Here is a 26,610-nt window from a genome sequence, read left to right as displayed (position 1 = left end):
CAGGCTTACGATTTAAGTGATTATGCCCCTCCCACCTACGTTCTCTCAGGCTTACGTATTAAGTGATTATGACCCTCCAACGTACGTTCTCTCAGGCTTACGTTTTAAGTGATTATGCCCCTCCCACGTACGTTCTCTCAGGCTTACGTATTTAGTGATTTTGCCCCTCCAACGTACGTTCTCTCAGGCTTACGATTTAAGTGATTATGTCCCTCCCACGTACGTTCTCTCAGGCTTACGTATTAAGTGATTATGACCCTCCAACGTACGTTCTCTCAGGCTTACGTGTTAAGTAGTCATACACACACACACACACACACACACACACACACACACACACACACACACACCGCCATACCCCCCACCCCACCCAACCCGGCACCCCACACCACCCCACCCCATCCCTGTGTCCACTTAGTTTCAAGAATTGAATGGCTATGTCCCTCCTACATTTGTTCGCTCTGGCTTAAATGTAAAGCGGTCATACATCTACTGCCTATGCACTCTTTGGCTCGGGTGTTCATTGCCTATGTCCTTTGGTACATGCAATTATCACCATTAGCTGCCTGTTTGCTTTTTGCGATCAAAACAGCATGACAAACACATTTCATATCCACCCTGTGAATTGTGTAATGGACATGTATATAAGACACAGCCGTCAATACCAGCATAACGCGATGACAGCGCAACTTCTGCTATCGCTTGCCTGGAAGTCCGTTCTTGTGTTCCGTGAATATGAACATGGTCTGGGTAAGTTTTATTTTTTTCGCATTTCTTCCAGAATATTTTACAACCTTGGTTAAACCCAAAGTGAAGTCTCAACAAGGTTGTAAATATCAGGTTAAGGGGGATGGGTAAAATATTTGTATATGACGATTTTTGATTGTCAAGAACAGCAATGACAAACTCAAAATACGACGACCGTTTGTACTTTACTTTAACGTTGCTTTACGATACTTCCTACAAGTTCCTTCAACTTTTGTCATCGGTTGATAGTTTGGTCCTTTGTTAAAAAATCACAAATGTTTTATTATTTTACATAAAATATTCCATAAATATTAGACATGGTATATTATTGCATATGTATTCAACCCATTTCAGATGCCAACTTTAGTTGTTCGTTGGAGGCAGCAGGCATTTCCTATTTGGATTATGACATTAGCTCCTCTACAGAGGAAGACTTGCTGACAATCATGGGAGATGTGGAGAAAGTGCTCCAGCCCAGCATCAATGTTCTTCTCCTCTGTAACGTCACCACCACCGTTTCAGTCTTACGTCAAATGGTACGTTAAACAATCTATACATATATAACAATCGCTAAGAAAATAAACAGGAACACGTTTTGGGTGATTGTAATAAGGAGACATTTTCAAGGCATTGGTATCGAAGTAAGTTATGTTTTATGCTGCACTGTTTTCTGACACGTAGCCGATCAAGAATACGCTGGGATCCCAGGTTCTCCAAGCTAGTTAATCTCGTCGGTACCAAAGAGATACATCAACAACCGCCATCACGTTTGGCATTCCCCCAACAGTAAGCTGACATGATACAACTGAAATACTGTGTAAAGTGGCGAGAAGCTAGCCCCTCTCACTTACGTATTACAACTTCAAGCTGAAGCTTGAGCTGATGAACTGTCAGTATAGATGTATCACTCTGAAAACACCCAGTGCACATGAAAACCGCTGAACATAATTGGCATTTCCCAGATTTAGTCTTATTGACATGATCCTATTCAAACCACTGAAAATAAAACGTTAACGCCAACGAATAATCAATCTTCATTATCCGCCGAAACACATTCCATTGCGAGTAAATGTCACAATAATGGTGAAATATTATCTGAATTGATAACTGAGAATCACTGATGACACTACGTGTTTGCGAAGACGGTAAGTATGTCCTATTACATGAAAATATAGAAATGTTTGCTGACACATATTTGTGATGTGTTATACATGTAACTCACATCAACACCAACCTTAAAAAGGTTTGTTTAACATTGGTACCTGTCTGCTACTATAAGTTGGGTGGCCCAGCCGCCTGAGGCGCCACAATTCGTCCCTTGGGCACGCCATAAATCTATGATTGTGAGTTCGAATCTCGGTTCCCCCGGATTATGTTTCTAGGTTTGTCAGCGTCATACCCGTGCCCGTGGGTAAATGTAGTAAACAAAGTGGTAAACGTCTGTGACCTGCATTACAGTTCGAAATTTCGTGTGTTTTTTCCTCGCTATTTTGATGTTTTCTTGTGATTTTAATTATTTCCTCGAAATTTCAAGTTTTTTCTTATTTTAAATTTATTTTTAAAAATCGAAATTTCGAATTGTAAAATAAATAGTAATTACGAGAAAATAATTGAAATGACAAAAAATAATCGGAGTTACGAGGGAAAAACGCGAATTTCGAAAAAGATATTGAAATAACAAGAAAAAAATACTTGAAAATTATGCTACCAAAGTGGCAACATTTGGTTTCGGAGTACACACCCGACAGTTTACAAACAATTTTTTTTTCTTACGAGATAACAAAGCGACAATCAGGTCTAATATATCCGTACAGATCAATCAGCCAGTCTGTAAGGTTCTTTTACAAGAAGGATACTGGCCAGTCAGAAATCTAGATTGTTTAACGTGGTTCAACTGTATGCACCTTTCTTATTAAGGTAGCTAGAAGACATGTGACTTTTGCATTTCAAGATTCATTGGATTTGGTATATATGCCCAATCCTGATATGGTGTAATTAAGTTGGAACTTTACCCGACTTTCTCATGAAGGTAGCTTAAGGTATGGGACTTCATTTGATATGTTATTTCCTAAACAGGCGATATCAGGAAACAGGAGGTGCATATAACTGTAGCTAGTTATGGGATCCTTTGTTGTAGAAACATCTCAATTAGGTTATGAGAAATATGCTTTTCTGAGAAGTTAATGGATGGTCAGATGGACAAACGGTATACAACGATCAAGCCATACATTGGGTTTGGTGATACACATATGAAATGTTGCCATGTTGTGATTATAAGTATTTTCAAATGTGAAGAAAGTAAATTTGTAAGCTTTCGATGAATTAGTTTTGACATTCGCCAGAACACCTTACTGAGTTATATCTGTTAAAACATTGTGACAAATCAAGTTGATATGAAACTTCCTTCATTTACGAGTCTGGAATCTGGACTGGAACAAGATCTAATTCCTCGGTCGACTGGTGTCACGTTTCACAGGTGCTGGTGGTCGGGGAATCTTACACATATTTGTGATGTGTTCAAAACGTCCATGTGTTATACATGTAACTCACATCAACACCAACCTTAAAAAGGGTTCCCCCGGATTATGTTTCTAGGTTTGTCAGCATCATACCCGTACAAACTACCCGTGAAAGTAGTTAGAGGCCGTACCCTGGTATCCGGAAGTGGTTCTTACTGAGTTGTACAGACAGTCTTACAGGGTTGTACAGTCAGTCTTATATGGGTGTTCTGCGAAGAGGGGCATTGTGGGTAATGCGTGCGCATCCACGATGGCGGCACTTCCGGTTCCGGGAGGGCGTGCGTATCCAAGATGGCGTCACATCCAGTTCCAGGGAGGAGAAGGACTAAGAAGCGCTCGTAAATGAAAAAAGGAACAGAAGCGCACGTAGAATCCTCCACTTTCATTTCATAAAAAAGCGAAAAACAGTGGCGACGGCGGAGGAGGAGGAGGAGGGAGGAGGCGGCGGCGGCGGCGGCGGCGGCGGCGGAGGAGGAGGAGGGAGGCGGCGGCGGCGGCGGCGGCGGCGGCGGTGGTGGTGGTGGAGGATTAGGAGGAGGAGGAGGAGGAGGAGGAGGAGGAGGGGTTTTTTTTGTATGTGTGTGTTGTTGGTTGGCAAAGCAATGATGAAAGCATTCTTTTGGGAGAGTGGGGTGGCCCCGAAAAGGGCCGTTGGAAACAAACTGGAAACAGGAAATTGTACAAGGCTCACCTGTGTTTTACATTACTTTCCTTGATCTCGATACTAGATAATAATACGACCTTTCCTTGATCTCGATACCAGATAATAATACGGTCCACTCCAACAATCGGGGATGTCAATTCCGTGTTGTATAGTTCGTTGTGGTGGTGGTTCATGAGGCATCTACTAATGATGTACGTTACTAACAGACTCTGGTGCTGCTTCACGTGGCACCTATACTGATGATGTACGTTACTAACATACTCTGGTGGTGGTCCCTGTGGCATCTACTAGTGATGTACGTTACTAACCGACTCTGGTGGGGGTTCATGACGAATCTATGACGGTGCATATAACTGTAGCTAGTTATGGGATCTTTTGTTGTAGAAACATCTCAATTAGGTTATGAGAAATATGAAGTTAATGGATGGTCAGATGGACAAATGGTATACAACGATCATGCCATGCCTTGGGTTTGGTGATCCAAATATGAAATGTTGCCATAAGTGATTATAAGTATTTTCAAATGTTAAGAAAGTAAATTTGTAAGATTTCGATGAATTAATTTTGACATACCCCAGAACACTTTAGTGAGCTATAGCTGTTCAAACATTGTGACAAGTCAAGTTGATATGAAACTGCTTTCATTCACCAGTCTGGAGTCTGTGGAACAAGATCCAACTCCTCGGTCGACTGGTGTCACGTTTCAAGGGTGCTGGTGGTCGGGAAATCAGATGACTTACCTGTGCTCCAGGACAGCAACATTACACTGGAGAATGTGGCGTTGCTGGCGCTGTCTACAAAACAGGTGAGCTACTATTCCAACAACCGGGTATGATTGCTGGATCTCAAGATCTTACATGCTGGAACGTTGTAGAGAATGTAGGCACCCATACATGATCGCAAAAAAAGGGATGAATTCAACTTGCCAATAGTCAATTTTCCCATTATGTCGAGCAATTTCCAGCCTACATTACACAACCTTTTCAGGTACAATGCTCGCGCCCTCGACGACCTCTAGGAACGTTGCACGTGCTGTTTGCTTGTTCAAGTCTCAATTTATCAATAAAGCAGATACCTGTGGGCCCAAAATTACTAATGTAACGATTTGTCAGTTGTTTATATAACGAGTCACGATCCACATCAGATGGTAGGGGTGTTCTGGAATCTCTACAAGGTTAACAGTACCTGAATATTCCAAACAACTGGCATGTTAACTAATGCATATGTGTTTGATACCAGGGACATTCTTCAAAGACAAGGTTGTGGACACTGATGTTTCACCCCAATGGACGTTCTTTCACGGACGTGGCTCTCTCCAGTGAGACAGTGACACATCCTGCCGAAGTGTTCCCCAATGTGAAGTTCGGTTACAATGGTCGGCAACTTTCTGTTGTCATGAGGGTAGCTACAAATATTATTTTCATATTTTGAAAACATTAAGGTTAGTGCCATTGGCCTTAATTGGATAATATTAATTTCCGCAGCCGTTTTCACATAAGACAAACCATCTATCCATCATCCATCATCCATCAATCCATCCATATTGCTATTGTCTGCCTGCCATGTCTTGTGATGTGCCTATAATATGGCATGATATGCGATATTTCTGGTAGGAAAGGGGATTTCTGGAAAAGGAGGAATGGAAATAACCAATTTTTAGCTGGCCGTGTTTGTAGTATATATATTCGGAAAGAAGATAACCATGGTATATCCGATCTTAAATGAAACATGTAAAAGTGGAAAGCTGTCATGCTCAGAAACGTGGAGGGGTTGCGGCACCTAACTGCTTCACCACCCCACGCCCTGTCATTTGTGATAATGGGAACGTTATATCTACCTTCAGGACAACCACTACGGATTCGGATTCGTGGTAGTGAATAAGCGGAGGTTGTTTGCATACCCTTTCCGTGTATTGAAACTGCTGGCAGAAGCTATGAACTTCAGGTGAGCTTAACATTAATACATAAAACACAAGTCATGGTGCAAATACTTCATGAAACATCAACTGTAGTGGTTGCTTGAACTGCATACACAAATCTATGTTCTTGGTCTCGACCATTACACTCTATGAATTAGGCATTGGACATCCATGGTTGGAGCAAGAAATGTCTCAATGATTTTATCACTTGTACAGCAATGGCGTAATCATGAATTGACTGGAAATATACTAAATAACAAATGTAAATCCTCATACTCATTGGGCAAACAGCATTCAGTGTGTGAAAAATGTGTTACGGTTTGTAAATATCTGAATTAAAATTAAGAATAACAAAAGCGCAATATCAATGTGATGACAATGATCTGATCTCTTATAAAATATGTTTGACACCACTGAAAATGGAAATGAAAAATGTAGATTGTGTTATTGTGTAGATCGTGTGATACCTTGATGAACATATTATAAAGACCTAAAGACTTGTTTTATACCTGCCAAAATTCATCTCTTGTCTATCAGTTCATAAATATTTTTACAAACGTCAACAAAATATTGAAGAAAACTTATCACTCACCCCCTACGACCAATTTTCATTGTGCTGTGGACCTATGGCCTTCAATTGTGAACAAATAACTTTATAATCTAAACATACACATGTATTTTAAAGACTTTAATATATCATGTTCAATTACTAAAAGAATGTCACGCATTTTCACCTGCTATCATAGCATGATTTTATTTAAAAGTTACAAGGTTATACCACCAAGGGAAGATGACTGGGGCAAGAACATTAAAGGTTCATGGACAGGTGTGTTCGGGATGCTGCAAAGAAGGGTAAGCTGTGGAACATGATTAATGGAAAGGAGTGTTTGTAATGCTGCAGAGAAGGTGTAGGTGTGGAACATGATTAATCGTTAATGGACAGGAGTGTTTGTGATGCTACCGAGAAGGGGTAGGTGTGGCACATGAATAAAGGCCAGGAGAGGAGTGTTTCGTATGTTTTGGAGACGTATAAGGTGTAGCCAATAATGAATGGTCTTTGGACAGAGGTGTTTGTGATGTTTCCGAGAAGGGGTAATTGTGGCAGATAATTAATGGTTCATAGACATGGGACAGGATACGCTCATTTTTTCGCTTTTGCTTGTGATATAATCGGAATCGTACAATGGTCATGCTTTTGATTATTGAAAGGTTTTTTTGCACTTGTTTACTAGGACATTGAATGCCGTAACCCTGATCAAACTTCAGAGCAAAAATTGTACGACGTTCTTTTAAATCGTAGAAAAAGCTTGCTCGATTGTTGCTCCAAAGTTGGCTGGAACACTCGACATGAAGGGAAAGTTGACTATTGGAAAGTTGACGTCATCCCTCTTATTATCCAAGTGTTTTGTGGTAGTCTTTATCACACTGTAATACTAAGACACGAAAGGCTGGGGCTGCTGGAATACGACTTCAAGGGAAACCTACATTGGACTTAATGAGAAATAAGAGTCGTTTTCACGAAAAACAGTTTGAGCAGGTCGAGAATGATCTAGTGAGGTGAAGTTTTATTCACTTGGTAAAGTATAAAACACAATTCCAAAGACGTGATGTTTGACAGAATAAAACATTTTATATGAAAGACATCTTTTAAATATCTTTGACTTTATACCTTTATCTGTTCAACAAATTGTGTTCAGATGTTTGGTGAATAGTTTCAAGGAACAGCTTGTACTGCACATTTGTTTGTTGCAGGAGGCAGACATGGCAGCGGACATGCTTACAATCCACATTGACCGCTTTAAGGTGTCTGATTACATCCTGCCTACACTTGGTGAAAGCAAACATATGATTATGTACAAGAAAGAGGATATTATTGACGAGGACAATCTGCTGATCCTTCTCCGGCCGTTCCAAACTTATGTCTTTTGTATGTTTGGTGTGTCACTGATTACATGTATTATCCTGCTGTCCTTTATACGATTAATTCATAATAAGGGCGAATTCAATTCTCTTGTGGCTTCAAAAGACAAGGAAACTGAACGAAATATACGATTAGAAATCAACTGTCCAGCCGACACCAGTGCAATACACACCGGTACAGCAGCAGCATTAGCCACTTATGGGGCCACCTTGAAGCAAGGTGAGCAAATGTAGCATTCCAAGACTAAAACTGACAAAACCTATGGTTTCCTATAATTGGTATTTATTTTAGATTTTCCAAGAATTGTTCTGTCTTTTGTGTTCCGCTACCGATGCGTGTACGTAGTGAGGGGACTTTTGTATATTTTTTCAATACGACACTGCCGTGAATCCCTTCAAAGGGGAAGGCAATCGTCACTTGTGGATGAATGGATAATAATGGGTAAAACGGATTGGAGGACTTTCACTGTTTAGAAGGGGGCATGGGTGTCCCAGTCGTTATAGATGCCGCAATTCTATGTGCTTTATATGTACCACTTTGCATACAGGATCAACCATTAGATTATCACATGACTCGGATCGGATCCTTGTTGCGGCATGGTGGATGTTTACAACCATTATCTCTGCTGTCTACTGCGGGACCATCATGGCGATATTTGCAGTCAAATCAGAAAAGCCACCATTTTCTAACATGGCTGAGTTAGCAGCTAGGAACGACTACAAAATAGGCTACGATTCATCAAGCATCACTGAAAATCTGTTTCAGGTAAACTGAACGACAAGGAGAATGTTTAGAAAGATAAGTCTAGATCATTTATAACCTCCATGACTTAAGTGCAATCATTTATATTTCTGGCACCGAAGCTAAGATACAAAGTCAAGCAAATCCGTTTTTCTATTAAATTTAGAATTCAAATCAGTCAGATGTCATGGCAATCAAACAAAGAGTTCAAGATTTATCTGCCAGAGACCCTGATGTATTCAGCAGCAACGCCACCAAGCACCTGCAAAAAGTATGGGAGGGAAAATACGCTTACATATCAGGCGCATTCCTTACGCAATTGGAAAGTTCAAATTGCAAACTTAAAGTGATTGATGCCAAACTAGATACGTCTTTAACGGCTTTCCATCTTCCAAAGTCGTCCCCCTTCAAACAAGATTTCCAAGAAAGGTAGGAAACTGTAGCCGTGTTTATTCTTTTTAAATCACAAACCCAATGGGAAGTGTCGATCTTAGCCAGACTGTCAACTGTTCTCACCACATTTGTATATTCTGTTCGGATGGTCACCTGTAATCAGTATTTTAGTAACATTATCAGCTATCAGGTATCAGGTGTCAGCTATAAAAGTGATCTGAAGAGCCTCATAAAATTAGAATAGAATCCACTGATTCGTTTCATGTTCTGTTCAATATGGTAAACTCAACAGAAACTAAATAATGTTTGATATTGTCCTCATCAGCATGTCCCTTCTCAGCGATAGTGGCATCCTGCAGCGAACCTTTAAAGAAAGCTCACAGTCCACTCCAGGTGATAAATGTCCGGAAAAGGACTACCCTAAAGCCGTGTCTCTCATCAAGATCAAGAGCCTCTTCTTTCCTGTGGGAATAGGATTGATCTGTGGTTCCATGGTGCTGGTGGCTGAGGTTGTTTGGCATAAGATAAAACCAAAACTCTATCAACGATAAATATGTTTGTCGTGATGGGGCTGATATAACCTGTGTATTCCTTAGAAGCAAGGATCCCATATCTTTGTCAGCAACAGCTCAGTGAAGATCTACATCAACGACTTTCTCCCTATTCAAAGGTGATGATTGTTGGAATTGTTCACAAAATTTAGTTGAATAATTTTGTTACATTTTGTGGATGGAATGTATCCTATGTTGCTAAACGAAAATAAAAGGTACCACTGACTTTGGACAAGACATTGGCAACATGGAACCACCAGGGATCCTCCTAAACAAGTCAGACCCTGCAACACCACAGCAGGCCACAACCGCTACATCAAGGTTCTTCACTTCGTAACATGACATTGTTTGCAACATAAACTGCAACAACACTCCCATATCTGCTCTCACTGTCCGTAACCGTTTATGAGCTGCTATAATCCCAGCAAGAGGGTCCTACGCTGGCGTTATTTTACCTCAACGTAATCGACTTCAGCAGCTTACATCATTAGTAGCTTCCCCAATGCTGTCCAATGGCTCTTTGGATATACAGTAATTCTGATTTCCAGGCCAAACAAAGCGATCTATTTAAAAGGAAACATATATCTGTATTTGCATAAGTGTGAATTGATAAACGTTTTTATTCATTGGTCACTTATGGAACCTGCATTGGAAACCTTTGCAAATATACATTCTTTTCTTCCGTTGCAAGGACTAGAAAACCAAAGGCAATCTGTGCCGATCTCAGAACAATACTTAGGGCATTACCTTTGTAAATATTTTCAGCTCCGAAATCGAGTGAGTGAGTGATTTAACATTTTACATCGCATCGACAATATCACAGCCACATAGCAATGAGAACAAGGCACCACCTCCAATACTCTCAAAACGTATATAGTAATTCTATTTATTTGAAAGAAAATTAAATGAGCGCTGACATTTTTTTGAAAAAGATCCTTCAAAAAGGTATATTGATAGTGGTGATAGCAAATGTCAGTGATAATAATGTATATTCATACAGGGGCGAAAGTGGTCGTGAATGAGTGAGAGGCAGGCGCTCTCTTGTCCAACTATATACACTAGCTTCCAGAACTTTTCCGACCATGCTGTAAGGCTCTATACAATGGGGACCAGTCTCGTCGTGTCCGGAAGTTTACACACCACACTAGCATCTAAATATAGTGACTTCCTGTCGAGTGCTTTGATTAAATGCATTCCTGACGACTAATCACTGCCAAAATACAATGCAATGAGCGTCTACCGAATTTCAACAAAAACAATGCAACAGCATTGTTAAATAACAGAACACACTGCCATATAACATGCGTTAGATTTATGATGTGACAACTAATCACAGGATGAGGGCTGCTTTTGCTGCAGCATCAGCCATTGTGCTGATATATTAACTGATTAGTTTCTGATTTGTTTATGTGATTAATAAGAGTTAGGTCCACTGTCGGCATGACCACTTGCCATTTGTGAGTTGACAAGAACTGACAGTCCGAAGAAGATTATCATGTTGTGCTTTTCCTGACCTCTGATTGACTGGACTTCACGAGGATGGTAAACATTTAACCGTTTTACCAGGTCAATTGTGCGCTTGGTCACAAGCAATGCATTAGGAAAGCAAATATGTTTTTAACTTGGAATCTCATGCCAATCTTGTGTCTTTTTTTAATCTGCTTGTTTGTGTATCTGTGATTTCCAGTACATGATCTGACAGGTGAGTTTTCATGATGACATTGACGACATTGAACTTAACGTTATTGGCAGAGATAGACTCCTAATGCAAGTGTTGATGATTTTTGATAAATATTCAATAATCGTGTTCCATTCACATACAACGACGCATATACAAACAATCCAACATATTGCCTGGTTACAAACGATTATATCCTATAGATGCGATACATTGTGCAACCAAAAAACAACAAATGAACCTTTGGGATGATGCAAATCAGTATAAATTATCAGCAAACTGGAATATAGTTACAAATAAATATTATACAGAATCTACATTTCAGTCAACTACTTACTCCAAGGGAGAAAAGTTTTCAGGACCATCAACTTGAACGCTATCTACACGCATGAGTAAGTGAGTGAATGTTGTTTAACGCCACGGTCAGATACATTATACCTGTGCCACTGTGGCCTGTAAGTACTCGATTGTTGGCCAAACAAACCATGGAGAAATTATCCACCTACTAGGTCATGATGACACGCAATCAGCCAGGTCATCGTGGCTAACCACGTTTGGTGAGTTTGTTGCGAAAAGCTCATCGGATTATTTCACCAATGTGTCCTATAAGTTCGACATAATCCTCAGGCTTCATTTGTTGGGTGAGTTGGGTTTGACGTTGCCAAGCTGTGAGTTATATCATGGTAAGGAACACCATTTATCGTGGGAAAATGAATGATCTAACCATTCAACTATCAACCAACACTTTAAACTGCACCAGAGAAAAATTATCTACAATGCTGACTTTCACTGACTCCCGAAACGATAAGTGAGTTAAGGATAGAAACATCAAATGCCGCGGACAGACAACAGACGCTGCTGTGTTTATACCGATATGTCTATGCCATTGGTATGAAAATGACCATTGAAACAATCAGTTCTACGATATAACAGATATATACAACAATATATTACAACACAGATATACACTTCACTTTATAAACATACTGATGCAGTTGGTAGCATTTGTTGTAAATGCACAGGTTATAGTTGTCAGTGTTCTATACTTTCATGTAAATACATACTTGTTACGAACAAGTAAATACACTATCATATACATGTACATCTCAAAAGTTGTTCTGTCTCGATATATAACCAAATGCATACACCAGATAGACAATATACACAGTTAATAAATAACATATAAACGATACATAAACGACATGTAAACCAGCCAGGTATGTTGGGCTGGGTTTATACCAGACCTGGGGACGATGCCGCGCCAAGTATCTACCGAGTTAAAAAACAATATATACAGAACATGCAAGAAATACTAATAAGAACAAGTACAGAACTCGGCATGAATACCTCATATCATATAGTCAAGCATACATGTAGATGAGCATGGTAGAGACTATAAAATGCTTCATTCATGCTTGCTTTCATTCATTCCATCATGCTTACCTTCATTCATTCATTTATGCTTCATTCACTCAATTATTTATGCGTACCTCCATTCATTCATTATATCACATGCATGCTCGTTTAGACTTACCTCTCATATCACAAAAGCAGACATACTAAAATTACTAATATTACTTTTTAGTTCAAAGCTTATACTCGTTTCAATGAATTTTGAATACTTATTTAGTTTAGTTGTCTCTCTCTCTCTCTCTCTATCTACAATATTACAAATACAATTAATGAATATACTCCTCTATCCAATATTAAAATATTTACAGTGGAATTTGATATAAAGTTCCAAAAAGCGATCTATAGAGAATGGCCTTACAAATCACAAGTCAGAATATAGATATATGTATATGTCTATCCTTCGAAGAATGACCACGGACCTTCTCAGGTGTCCAGCATACAGCTTAGCTGAGTACCCAAGCAGACCATATAGACAAAATGTCTTGTTTCGGGAAAGGGCTCAGGCTACTGTGTTAGTGCACAGGGTGTGAAAGCTTAGAAAAAGGGATGTAATTGAAAGTGAATGTTTAAGGTAGGTTGAGCAATTACTGCATTAACTATGTACATGTATCATACTTGAAATGTAAAATAAAGAAATATACAAAACCTGTTACTGCCACATAAAGAGTATGTTGGGCATTACCTGTGTTAAGAATGTCTCATAATATGGAGTAATAAGGACAGCAAACACTGAGTGAGTGAGTGAGTGGAGGTTGTTAACTCAATAAGGGAAAACGTTTGAAAATCAAGTTAACCACAGATGAAGTGCCATGGTTGAACGTCTCGTTCAAGATTATTGCAGTTATATAGTGAGTGAGTAAGGGAGTTGTGTTTAATGTCGTTTTGAAGCTAGTGCATGCAGCAAAATGAATACTAATGCTGTAGTTTAAGAACTATTTCCAATCATCAAATCAAAGGGCTTGAATCGGGCGCCCCAAGTAATACTGATCCAGACGTCCGAGGTAACACTGAATCAAACGGACTTGGTAATTTTTGTTTGTTTGTTTATTGTTAAACCCCACACTCAGCAATATTCCAGCTATATTGGTCGGTAAATAGTCGAGTCTGGACCAGACAATCCAGTAATTGACATCATGAGCATTAATCTACGCAATTGGGATACGATGATATGCATCAACCAAGTCAGCGAGCCTGACCACCCGATCCCGTTGGTCGCCACTTACGACAAGCATAGGCGCCTTTTGCGTAAGCTTGGGTTATTGAAGACCTATTCTACCCCGGATCTTCACAGGTCGCCTTGGTAACACTGAATCAAACAGACCAGGTAATACTGAATCAGACGGACCAAATGATACTGAATCAAACGGACTAGGTGATATTGAATCAGACGGACCACGTGATACTGATTCTATTTTCTTATAGAGCCTGACTACCCGACCCCCACCCGTCTCTTGTGAGCTGAGTGGCTATACCCACAAACCTGTATGTACTCTGACTCAGGTGCAGATTGACTAAATGCACCCATCTGTGTTCGCCCAGTCTCAAGTATTGACTGGCTATATCCCTCCTACCTTTGTTCACTCTGGCTTTAATGTTCACCTGTTATACGCCTACTGCCTATTTCCTCTTTGGCTGGGGTGTTAAGTGTCTATACCCTTATCTAAACTATGATCATGCATTGCTTCTGATGAATATAGCCGCCTAGGACTATTCGGTAAAATTGAAGTTTATTTTATTGATCTAAGTCCACTTGCAATTATCACCATTAGCTGCCTGTTTGCTTTTACGGTCTAAACAGCATGACAAATACATTTCATTTCCACATTTCCGGTGATTTGTGTTATGGACATATACATATATATATTTAAGACACAGCCGTCAAACCAACATAACGCGATGATAGCGCAACTTCTGCTTTCGCTTGCCTGGAGGTCCGTTCTTGTGTTGCATGAACATGAATATGGTCTGAGTAAGTTCTACTTCTTTCGCATTTCTTCCAGAATATTTTACAACCTTGGTTGAACCCAAAATGAAGTCTCAACAAGGTTGTAAATTTCAGGTTAAAGGGGAGGGATTAAAATATTTGTATGTATAGTAACGGCTGTTTCCGTCCGATACGATTTTTGATTGTCAAGAACTACCATGAAAAATCTAAAAGTTTATAATACGACGACCATTGGTACTTTACTTTAACGTTGCTTTACCATAGTTCCTTCAAGTTCCTTTAATTTTTGTCATCGGTGGGTGGTTGCGTCTTTTGGTAAAAAGTCAGAAATGTATTACTGTTTTACAGCAAATATTCCATAAATATTAGACATGGGATATTATTGCATATGTATTCAATATTTAATACATTTCAGATGCCAACATAAGTTCGTTGGAGGCATCAGATATTTCCTGTGTGGATTATGACATTAGCTCCTTAACAGAGGAAGACCTGCTAACAATTCTGAGAGATGTAGAGAATGAACTCCAGCCCAGCATCAATGTACTTCTCCTCTGTGACGTTACAACCACCGTTTCAGTCTTACGTCAAATGGTACGTTAAGCATTAAACATTAGGAATAAATATTGTATATTTTGGCGAGCTAAGTACATAGTGTTTTTTTCCTGATATAGGATATTTACCATCCCCTAACACACAAGCGTGATAATCTCTTTATCATATAATGTCATTCTTTAATTCTCTGCTTGAAAATCTTTCAAACATAACCGAAAATTTGCGAGTTTTCCTGGAATGCGCGCTTTAATATTTATAACGTCACAGGGTAAGTGATGTGTCAGTCGGACAGTGACAGTAGCCAATATAGTTCCAACTGAAATATGTTTCATATACTGTGGCGAAGCAACATATATGCAAAACAAAACAAAATTTTACTTGCCTTTCGCGGTAATGCATCGGTCTGTCCGCTAGAGTAACTGCCCTTTGTCAAAGGGAAGCTACTCTAACCCTAGTCTATGAGACATCACGGCCACGTTCAGACGTTGTTGACAGTCGGCCTATCCCGTCAAAACGTTAGGAAATGCAGTCATATGTAAACACAGCGACAAAACGAAACAAGGAAACAATTCAAACATATTTCGACCAAATCCAACTTTTTTTTATTTGTGAAAAAAGTTTTCAAGACACAGAAGTCGACAAGCACAGATATGGCAACTGATCCCGCTGGGCTAGGCCTAGTGCCCTGGCAAAATTGTTTCGAAATCTATATCTCCAAAGTTGCCAAAACTTATAAAATGCCTTTGCTACGTCACAGTTAGATATTGATTTCAGTATATTAGACTGTTCCTTTGATAATTATAGCAATGATCCCTGTAGTTTATCCATATACCCGGTGGTTAATTCTGACCCGATCGCTGAATGACAAGGGCGACGCCATGTGTGTTTATAAACACTGAAAGTAGTCCTACTTGACCTTTGATGTTTGCATCTCTGACCCCAACGGACATCGTTTTTATCCGTTGGCTTTATCCTGCCGAGAAACCTACCCATTATATGATAAGTCCTATTACATGAAAATATAGGAATATATGTTTGCTAACACATTTCAGCCATATTTGTGATGTGTTCAAAACTTGTGATGTGTTATACATGTAACTCACATCCATGCACACCAACCTTTAAAGGATTCTTTGAACATTGGTATCTGTCTGTTACTATGAACTGGGTGGCCCAGCCGTCTGAGGAGTTTAGTTGCATCCCTTGGGCATGCCATAAACCTATGATTGTGAGTTCGAGTTTCTAGGTTTGTCAGCATCATACCCGTGGTAAACAAAGAGGTAAACGTCTGTGACGTTAAATCATAACTCACTCACACATTAAGATGACACGCAGGGGTATAACAGGAATATTGTTCAAAGCGGCGTTAAACCCAATTCACTCACTCATTCACTCGTTTTGTTTCATTTTTGTGTGTACTTTTTCGAAATTTCGTGGGTTTGTCTCGCTATTTTGATTATTCTCTCGAAATTTCAAGTTTTTTTAAGGAGATATATTAAAATTCGAAATTTCGAATTAAAAAATCAATTGAAATTACGAGAAAATGACAAAAAAATCCTCGAAGTTACGAGGGAAAAACGAGAAATTTCGAAAAAGATATTAAATAATTGAAATAACGAGAACAAAAGATACTTGAAAATTATGCACTCAAAGTGGCATCATTTGGTTTTCGGAGTATAGACATCCGACAGTTTACAAACATTTTTTTCTTACGAGATAACAAAGTTACAAAAAAATTATTTGTTTGCGACAATCAGGTCTATTATGTCCGTATACATCGATCAGCCAGTCTTTTCTCGAAATTTCAAGTTTTGTCTCGTTATTTTAAATATATTTTAAAAAATCGAAATTTCGAATTTTAAAATGAATTGAATTTACAAGAAAATAATTGAAATGACAAAAAAAAATCGAAAGTAGTACCCTTGTATCCGGAAGTGGTAGAGACAGTTGGTGTGTAGAGACAGTCTTACAGGGTTGTACAGTCAGTCTTATATGGGTGTTCTGCAAAAAGGGGCATTGTGGGTAATTCGTGCGCATCAACGATGGCGGCACTTTCGGTTCCGGGAGGGCGTGCGCATCCAAGTTGGCGTCACATCCGGTTCCAGGGAGGAGGAGGACTAGGAAGCGCTCGTAAAGTAAAAAAGGAACAGAAGCGCGAGTAAAATCCTCCACTTTCATTTTTTTAAATGCGAAAAAAGTGGCGGAGGAGGAGGAGGCGGCGGCGGCGGTGATGGTGGTGGTGGTGAAGGAGGAGGATGTGTGTGTGTGTGTGTGTGTGTGTGTGTGTGTGTGTGTGTGCGTGTGTGTGCGTGCGTCCGTGCGTGTGCGTGTGCGTGTGTGTGTGTTCGTTTGTGCATATGTGTGTGTGTGTGTGTGTGTGTGTGTGTGTGTGTGTGTGTGTGTGTGTGTGTGTGTGTGTGTGTGTGTGTGTGTGTGTGTGTGTGTGTGTGTGTGTGTTTTGCTGGTTGGCAAAGCAATGATGAAAGCATTCTTTCGGGAGAGTGGGGGGCCCTGAAAGGCCGTTGGAAACAAACTGGAAACTCGAAACTGGACAAGGCTCGTCTCTGTTTTACATTACTTTCCTTGATCTCGATACTAGATAATAATGCGACCTTTCCTTTATCTCGATACTAGATAATAATACGGTCCACTCCATCGATCGGGAATGTCAATTCCACGTTGTATAGTTCGTTGTGGTGGTGGTTCATGAGGCATCTACTAATGATGTACGTTACTAACAGACTCTGGTGATGGTTCACGAGGCACCTTTACCAATGATGTACGTTACTAACAGATACTGCGGATGGTTCACGGGGCACCTATACTAATGATGTACGTTACTAACAGACTCTGGTGATGGTTCACGAGGCACCTATACTAATGTTGTACGTTACTAAGGGATTCTGCAGATGGTTCACGTGACAACTATACTAATGATGTACGTTACTAACAGACTGGCGGTGGTTTATGGGGCATCTACTTATGATGTACGTTACTAAACGAATCTGGTGATGCCTCTTGAACCACCACATCATTGTTTCGATACAGCTGTATGAAGTGCCAGACCAACAGTCAACAATGTCCGTGGATGAGTTAAGTCTATTCGTGGACAATAGTGGTCTACCCACCTGATAAATCGGAGACGATCTTATCGCAGAGCCCGCACTGGTTTAAGAACAAGTCTGGGGCTATTACAGCATTACAACGAACTATACAACGCGGAGTTGTCATCCCCGACTGTTGGAGTGGACTGTATAATTATCCTCCTCCTCCCTCCTGCACCACCACCACCGCCGCCGCCGCCACCACCATCACTGCCACCACCACCGCCGTCTCCTCCCTCCCTCATTCCTCCTCCCTTCTCCGCCGCCGCCTCCTCCCTCCCTCCCTTCTTCCCCCTCCTCCTCCGCCGCCGTCGCCGCGCTTTTTTATTCAAAGTGGAGGATTTTACGTGCGCTTCTGTTTCTTCTTTTCGTTTACGAGCGCTTCTTATGTCCTCCTCCTCCCCGGAAGTGACGCAATCTGGGAGGCGCACGCCTATCGCAACCGGAAGTGACGCCATCTTGGATGCGCACGCCCTCCTGGAACCGGAAGTGACGTCACGCATTACCCACAGTGCCCGTCTTCGCGCATGCGCAGAACCACTTCCTGATACCAGGGTACGGCCCCTTACTACTATCGAAGTTACGAGGGAAAACCGAGAAATTTCGAAAAAGATATTTAATAATCGAAATAACAAAAAATAAATACTCGAAATTTATGCTACCAAATCGGCAACATTTGGTTTTCGGAGTACAAACCCGACAGTTTACAAAAAAAAATTTTACTTACAATATAACAAAGTTATTAAATTATTTGTTTGCAACTATCAGGTTTATTATGTCCGTACAGATCAATCAGCCAGTCTGTAAGGTTTATTTACAAGAAGGATACTGGCCAATCAGAAATCTAGATTGTTTAACGTGGTTCAGAACTGTATGCACCTTTCTTATTAAGGTAGCTAGAAGACATGTGACTTTTGCATTTCAAGATTCAGTGGATTGGATATGTATGCCCAATCCTGATATGGTGTAATTAAGTTGGAACTTTACCCGACTTTCTCATGAAGGTAGCTTGAGGTATGGGACTTCATTTGATATGTTATTTCCTAAACAGGCGATATCAGGAAACAGGATGTGCATATAACTGTAGCTAGTTATGGGATCTTTTGTTGTAGAAACATCTCAATTAGGTTATGAGAAATATGCTTTTCTGAGAAGTTAATGGATGGTCAGATGGACAAACGGTATACAAAGATCATGCCATGCCTTGAGTTTGGTGATGTAAATATGAAATGTTGCCATTTGTGATTATAAGTATTTTCAAGAGTTAAGAAAGTACATTTGTAAGCTTTCGATGAATTAATTTTGACATTCCCCAGAACACTTTAATGAGCTATATCTGTTAAAACATTGTGACAAATCAAGTTGATATGAAACTGCTTTCATTCACCAGTCTGGCGTCTGTGGAACAAGATCTAATTCCTCGGTCGACTGGTGTCACGTTTCAAGGGTGCTGGTGGTCGGGAAATCAGCAGACTTACCTGTACTCCAGGACAGCAACATTACGGTGGAGAATGTGGCGTTGCTGGCGCTGTCTACAAGACAGGTGAGCTACTATTTCAACAACCGAGTATGATTGCTGGATCTCAAGATCTTACATGCTGGAAAGTTGTAGAGAATGTAGACACCCATACAAGATCGCAAAGAAAAGGAATGAATTCAACTTTCCAATAGTAAATTTTCCCATTATGTCGAGCAATTTCCAGCAGATCCAGCCTTTGGTGTCTACTTTACACAACCTTTTCAGGTACAATGCTCGCGCCCTCGACGACCTCCTGGAACGTTGCACATGCTTGTTCCATTCTCAATTTATCAATAAAGCAGATACCTGTGGGCCAAAAATAACTACTAGTAATGTAACGATTTGTCAGTTGTTTATATAACGAGTCACGATCCACATCAGATGGTAGGGGTGTTCTGGAATCTCTACAAGGTTAATAGTGCCTGAATATCCCAAACAACTGCCATGTTAACTAATGCATGTGTGTTTGATACCAGGGACATTCTTCAAAGACAAGGCTGTGGACACTGATGTTTCACCCCAATGGACGTTCTTTCACAGACGTGGCTCTCTTCAGTGAGACAGTGACACATCCTGCCGAAGTGTTCCCCAATGTGAAGTATGGTTTCAATGGTCGGCAACTTACTGTTGTCATGAGGGTAGCTAAACATATTATTTTCATATTTTGAAAATATCAAGGTAAATGTCATTGGCCTTTATTGGATAATATTAATTTCCGCAGCCATTTTCACATAAGACAATCCATCCATCCATCATCTATCATCCATCATCCATCATCCATCATCCATCAATCCATCCATATTGCTATTGTCTGCCTGCCATGTCTTGTGATGTGCCTATAATATGGCATGATTTGCGATTTTTCTGGTAGGAAAGGGGATTTCTGGAAAAGGAGGAATGGAAATTACAAAGTTTTAGTGGGTGGGGTTTGTCGTAAATATATTGCGAAAGAAGATAGTGTCGTAATACGTTCAGACCTGGTATATCCGATCTTAAATGAAACATGTAAAAGTGGAAATGCTGTCATGCTTAGAAACGTGGAGGGGTTGCGGTACCTAACTGCTTCACCACCCCATCCCCGGTCATTTGTGATAATGGGAACGTTATATCTACCTTCAGGACAACCACTACGGATTAGGATTCGTGGTAGTGAATAAGCGGAAGTTGTTTGCATACCCTTTCCGTGTATTGAAACTGCTGGCAGAAGCTATGAACTTCAGGTGAGCTTAACATTAATACATAAAACACAAGTCATGGTGCAAATACTTCATGAAACATCAACTGTAGTGGTTGCTTGAACTGCATACACAAATCTTTCATGGTCTCGACCATTACACTCTTTGAATTAGGCATTGGACATCCATGGTTGGAGCAAGAAATGTCTCAATGATTTTATCACTTGTACAACAACGGTGTAATCATTTTGTTTTCAACATGATTTGACTGGAAATATACTAAATAACAAATGTACATCCTCCTACTCATTGGGCAAACAACATTCAGTGTGTGAAAAATGTGTTACGGTTTGTAAATATCTGAATTAAAATTAAGAATAACAATAGCGCAATATCAATGTGATGACAATGATCTGATCTCTTATAAAATATGTTTGACACCACTGAAAATGGAAATGAAAAATGTAGATTGTGTTATTGTGTAGATCGTGTGATACCTCGATGAACACACTATAAAGACCTAAAAACTTATTTACTACAAACGTCAAAAGGAAATTATTAACGTCAACAAAATGTTGAACAAAACTTATCTCTCACCCCTACGACCAATTTTCATTGTGCTGTGGACCTATGGCCTTCAATTGTGAAAACAGAACTTTCAAATCTTACATACACATGTATTTTAAAGACCTAAATTTATCATGTTCAATTACTAAAAGAATGTCACGCATTCTCACCTACTATTAAAGCATGATTTTATTTGAAAGTTACAAGGTTATACCACCAAGGGAAGATGACTGGGGCAAGAACATTAATGGTTCATGGACAGGAGTGTTTGGGATGCTGCAGAGAAGGGTAAGCCGTAGAACATGATTAATGGTTAATTCACAGGAGTTTTTGTGGTGCTGCAGAGAAGGTTAAACTATGGCACATGATACATAGTTAATGGCCAGGAGTGTTTGTGATTCAGGGAAGGGTAATTGGTGGCACATGATTAATGGTTAATGGACAGGAGCGTTTGGGGTGCTTTAGAGAAGGTAAAACTATGGCACATGATTAATGGTTCATGGACAGGAGTGTTTAGGATGCTGCAGAAAAGGGTAAGCTGTGGAACATGATTAATCGTTAATGGACAGGAGTGTTTGTAATGCTGTAGAGAAGAGGTAGGCGTGGCACATGATTAATCGTTAATGGACAGGAGTGTTTGTAATACTGCAGAGAAGGGGTAGGTGTGGCACATGAATAATGGTTCATGGAGAGGAGTGTTTCGGATGTTTTGGAGACGTGTAAGGTGTAGGCAATAATAAATGGTCTTTGGACAGAGGTGTTTGTGATGTTTCCGAGAAGGGGTAATTGTGGCAGATAATTAATGGTTCATAGACATATGTTAATACACGGTTGACGGGAGCCATCGGTGGGACATGATACGCTCACCATTTCGCCTTTGCTTGTGATATAATCGGAATCGTACAATGTTCATGCTTTTGATTATTGAAAGGTTTTTGCACTTGTTTACTAAGACATTGAATGCCGTAACCCTGGTCAAACTTCAGAGCAAGAATCGTACGAGGTTCTTTTAAATCAAAGAAAAAGCTTGCTCGATTGAAGCTCAAAAAATGCTGGAACACTCGACATGAAGGGAAAGTTGACTGCTGGAAAGTTGACGTCATCCCTCTTTTTATACAAGTGTTTTGTGGTAGTCTTTATCACACTGTAATACTAAGACACAAAAGGCTGGGGCTCCTGGAATACGACTTCAAGGGAAACCTACATTGGACTTAATGAGAAATAAGAGTCGTTATCACGAAAAAAGGTTTGAGGAGGTAGAGAATGATTTAGTGAGGTGAAGTTTCATTCACTTGGTAAAGTATAAAACATGTCATATGAAAGTCATCTAATAAAATACCCTTTACCCGAATATCTTTGACTTTATACCTTTATCTGTTGAAGAAATTGTGTTCAGATATTTGGTGAATAGTTTAAAGGAACAGCTTCTTCTTCACATTTGTTTGTTGCAGGAGGCAGACTTGGCAGCGGACATGCTAACACTGCACATTGACCGCTTTGAGGTGTCTGATTACATCCTGCCTACCATTGGTGAAACCAAACAAATGATTATGTACAAGAAAGAGGATGTTATTGACGAGGACAATCTGCTGATCCTTCTCCGCCCGTTCCAATCTTATGTCTTTTGTATGTTTGGCGTGTCACTGATTTCATGTATTATCATTCTGTCCTTTATACTATTAATTCATAATAAGGGCGAATTCAATTATCATGTTACTTCAAAAGACAAGAATCCTGAACGAAATATGCCAATTGAAGTCAACTGTCAAACCGACACAAGTGCAATACAGACCAGCACAGCAGCAGTATTTGCCATATTTGGGGCCACTTTTAAACAAGGTGAGCACATATTGCACTGCCAGACTATAACTGACAAACTATATGGTTTCCTATATGTATGTATTTATTTTACATTTTCCAAGAATTGTTCCATCTCTCTTTGTTTCCGGTACTTCCAATGCTTGTACGTAATGAGGTGACATTTGAACATTGCTTTTCAATACGACACTGCAGTGAATCCCTTTAATAGGAAAGGAAATGTTTTTTGATAAATCGTCACATGTGGATGAATGGATAATAAGGGACAGAAAGAATTCGAGGACATTCACTATGATGTAGGTGTCACAGGTGTCCCAGTCGTTACAGGTGCCGCAATTCTATGTGCTTTACATGTATCACTTTGCATACAGGATCAACCATTAGATTATCACATGACTCGGATCGGATCCTTGTTGCGGCATGGTGGATGTTTACAACCATTATTTCTGCTGTCTACTGCGGGACCATCATGGCGACATTTGCAGTCAAATCAGAAAAGCCGCCATTTTCTAACATGGCTGAGTTAGCAGCCAGGAACGACTACAAAATAGGCTACGATTCATCAAGCATCACTGAAAATCTGTTTCAGGTAAAGTGAATGACAAGGAGAATGTTTAGAAAGATTAATCTAGATAATTTATAACGCCAATGACTTATGTGCAGTCATATTCATATTTCTGGCACCGAAGCAAAGATACAAAGTCAAGCCAATCCGTTTTTCTATTTATTTTAGAATTCAAATCAGTCAGATGTCATGGCAATCAAACAAAGAGTTCAAGATTTATCTGCCAGAGACCCTGATGTATTCAGCAGCAACGCCACCAAGCACCTGCAAAAAGTATGGGAGGGAAAATACGCTTACATGGCAGGCATAATACTTACCCAATTAGGAAGTTCAAATTGCAAACTTGAAGTGATTGATGCCAAATTATATAAGGCTTTAACGGCTTTCCATCTTCCAAAGTCGTCCCCCTTCAAACAAGATTTCCAAGAAAGGTAGGACCCTTTAGATGTGTTTATTCTTTTTAAATCACATACCAAATGGGAAGTGTCGAACTGTTCTCACCACATTTGTATATTCTGTTCGGATGGTCACCTGTAATCAGTATTTTAGTAACATTATCAGCTATCAGGTATCAGGTGTCAGCTATAAAAGTGATCTGAAGAGCCTCATAAAATTAGAATAGAATCCACTGATTCGTTTCATGTTCTGCTGAATATGGTAAACTCAACAGAAACTAAATAATGTTTGATATTGTCCTCATCAGCATGTCCCTTCTCAGCCAAAGTGGCATCCTGCAGCGAACCTTTAAAGAGAGGTCAGACTCCGCTCCAGGTGACAAATGTCCGGAAGAGGATTACCCTAAAGCCGTGTCACTCGTCAAGATCAAGAGCATCTTCTTTCCTGTGGGAATAGGATTGATCTGTGGTTCCATGGTGCTGGTGGCAGAGATTGTTTGGCATAAGATAAAACAGAAACTCTATCAACAATAATGGGTTTCATGGGGCTGATATAACCTGTGTATACCTCAGATGCAAGGATCCCATATCTTGGTCAGCAACAGCTCAATGAAGATCTACATCAACGACTTTCTCCCTATTCAAAGGTGATGCTTGCTGGAATTGTTCACAAAAATTAGTCGAATAATTTTGTCACATTTTGTGGATGGAATGTATCCAATGTTGCTAAACGAAAATAAAAGGTACCACTGATAAAGGGTTACAAAACTCTTTTCTGACTTTGGACAAGACATTGGCAACAAGGCACCACCAGGGATACTCCTAAACAAGTCAGACCCTGCAACACCACAGCAGGACACAACCACTACTTCAATGTCCTTCACTTCGTAACATGACACTGTTGCAACGTAAATTGCAACAAAACTCCCATATTGGGTGTTATTTTACCTAACGTAATCGACTTCAGCAGCTACAGTTGTGGCGATTACATCATTAGTGGCATCCCCAATGCTGTGCAATGGCTCTTTGGATATACAGTAGTTCTGATATCCAAGCCAAACAAAACGATCTATTTAAAAGGAAATATATATCTGTATTTGCATAAGTGTGAATTGATAAACGCATTTATTCCTTGGTCACTTATGGAACCTGCATTGGAAACCCTTGCAAATATACATTCTTTGCATCCGTTGCAAGGACTAGAAATCCAAAGGCAATCTGTGCCGATCTCAGAACAATACTTAGGGCATTACCTTTGTAAATATTTCCAGCTCCGAAATCGAGTGAGTGATTTCACATTTTAAATCGCATCGACAATATCACAATGCCACATAGCAATGAGAACAAGGCACCACCTCCAATACTCTCAAACCGTATATAATAATTCTATTTATGTTAAAGATAATTAAATGAGCGCTGACATTTTTTTTAAAAAAGACCCTTCAAAGAAGTTGCTTGATAATGGTGATGGCAAAAGTCAGTGATAATAATGTATATTCATCCAGGGGCGAAAGTGGTCGTGAATGAGTAAGAGATGAGGCAGGCGCTGTCTTGTCCTACTATTTTCACAGTTTATCTAGCTTCCAGAACTTTTCCGACCATGCTGTAAGGCTCTATACAATGGGGACCAGTCTCGTCGTGTGCGGAAGTTTACACACCACACTAGCATCTAATAATAGTAACTTCCCGTCGAGAGCTTTGATTAAATGCCACTACTACCGAATTTCAACAAAAACAATGCAACACAGTTACCATCATTGTTAAATAACATGCGTTAGATTTATGATGTGACAACTAAACACGGGTTGAGGGCTGATTTTGCTGCAGCATCAGCCATTGTGCTGATATATTAACTGATTAGTTTCTGGTCTGTTTATGTGATTAATAAAAGTTAGGTCCACTGTCACCCTGACCAACTGCCACAGATGAGTTGGCAAGAACTGACAGTGCGAAGATGATATGAGAAGAAATATCATCATGTTGAGCTTTTTGCACTGATTGACTGAACTTCACTGGGATAGTAAACTTTATAAAAGTATTACAAGGTTAATGTGTTCACGAAGCAATACATTAGCAAAGCAAATATGTTCTTAACCTGGAATCTTATACCAATCTTGTTTCTTTTTTCAATCTGCTTGTTTGTGTATCTGTGATTTCCAGTACATAATCTGACAGATGAGTTTTCATGATGACATTGACGACATTGAACTTAACGACAGGCTCTTAATGCCAATGTTGAGATTTTTGGTAAATATTCAATAATCGTGTTTCATTCACATTCCACGACGCATTTACAAAACACTCCAACAGGTTGTCTGGTTCCAAAAGATTATATCCTATAGATGCGATACATTGTGCAACCAAAAACAACAACTTTATCTTTGGGATAATGCAAATCAGTATACATTATCAGCAAACAAGA

At 39.8% G+C, this 26,610-nt stretch overlaps 2 protein-coding genes across 2 annotated transcripts; both read left to right on the top strand.

The window, feature by feature from the left end:
• The first annotated feature begins 677 nt into the window (after positions 1 to 677).
• LOC139459441 (probable glutamate receptor) lies at positions 678 to 11,641 on the top strand. Its single transcript, XM_071240889.1, has 10 exons — positions 678 to 744; positions 1,102 to 1,283; positions 4,583 to 4,733; positions 5,165 to 5,331; positions 5,774 to 5,874; positions 6,613 to 6,700; positions 7,601 to 7,988; positions 8,317 to 8,534; positions 8,677 to 8,939; positions 11,560 to 11,641. The coding sequence occupies exons 1-10, from the start codon at positions 678 to 680 to the stop codon at positions 11,639 to 11,641; spliced, it is 1,707 nt and encodes a 568-aa protein (XP_071096990.1).
• A 2,800-nt stretch (positions 11,642 to 14,441) lies between these two features.
• On the top strand, positions 14,442 to 24,722 carry LOC139459440 (probable glutamate receptor). Its single transcript, XM_071240888.1, has 9 exons — positions 14,442 to 14,514; positions 14,906 to 15,084; positions 20,145 to 20,306; positions 20,788 to 20,888; positions 21,611 to 21,698; positions 22,862 to 23,249; positions 23,600 to 23,817; positions 23,962 to 24,224; positions 24,497 to 24,722. Exons 1-9 carry the CDS (start codon positions 14,442 to 14,444, stop codon positions 24,720 to 24,722), a joined length of 1,698 nt encoding a protein of 565 aa, XP_071096989.1.
• The last annotated feature ends 1,888 nt before the right edge of the window (positions 24,723 to 26,610 follow it).

This window comes from Haliotis cracherodii, unplaced genomic scaffold, assembly GCF_022045235.1.
Source record: "Haliotis cracherodii isolate W230 unplaced genomic scaffold, xgHalCrac1.p SCAF_13, whole genome shotgun sequence".
Lineage (NCBI taxonomy): Eukaryota > Metazoa > Mollusca > Gastropoda > Lepetellida > Haliotidae > Haliotis > Haliotis cracherodii.
The sequence above is the reverse complement of the archived record's forward strand: the minus strand, read 5'-3'. Positions and strand labels throughout refer to the sequence as shown.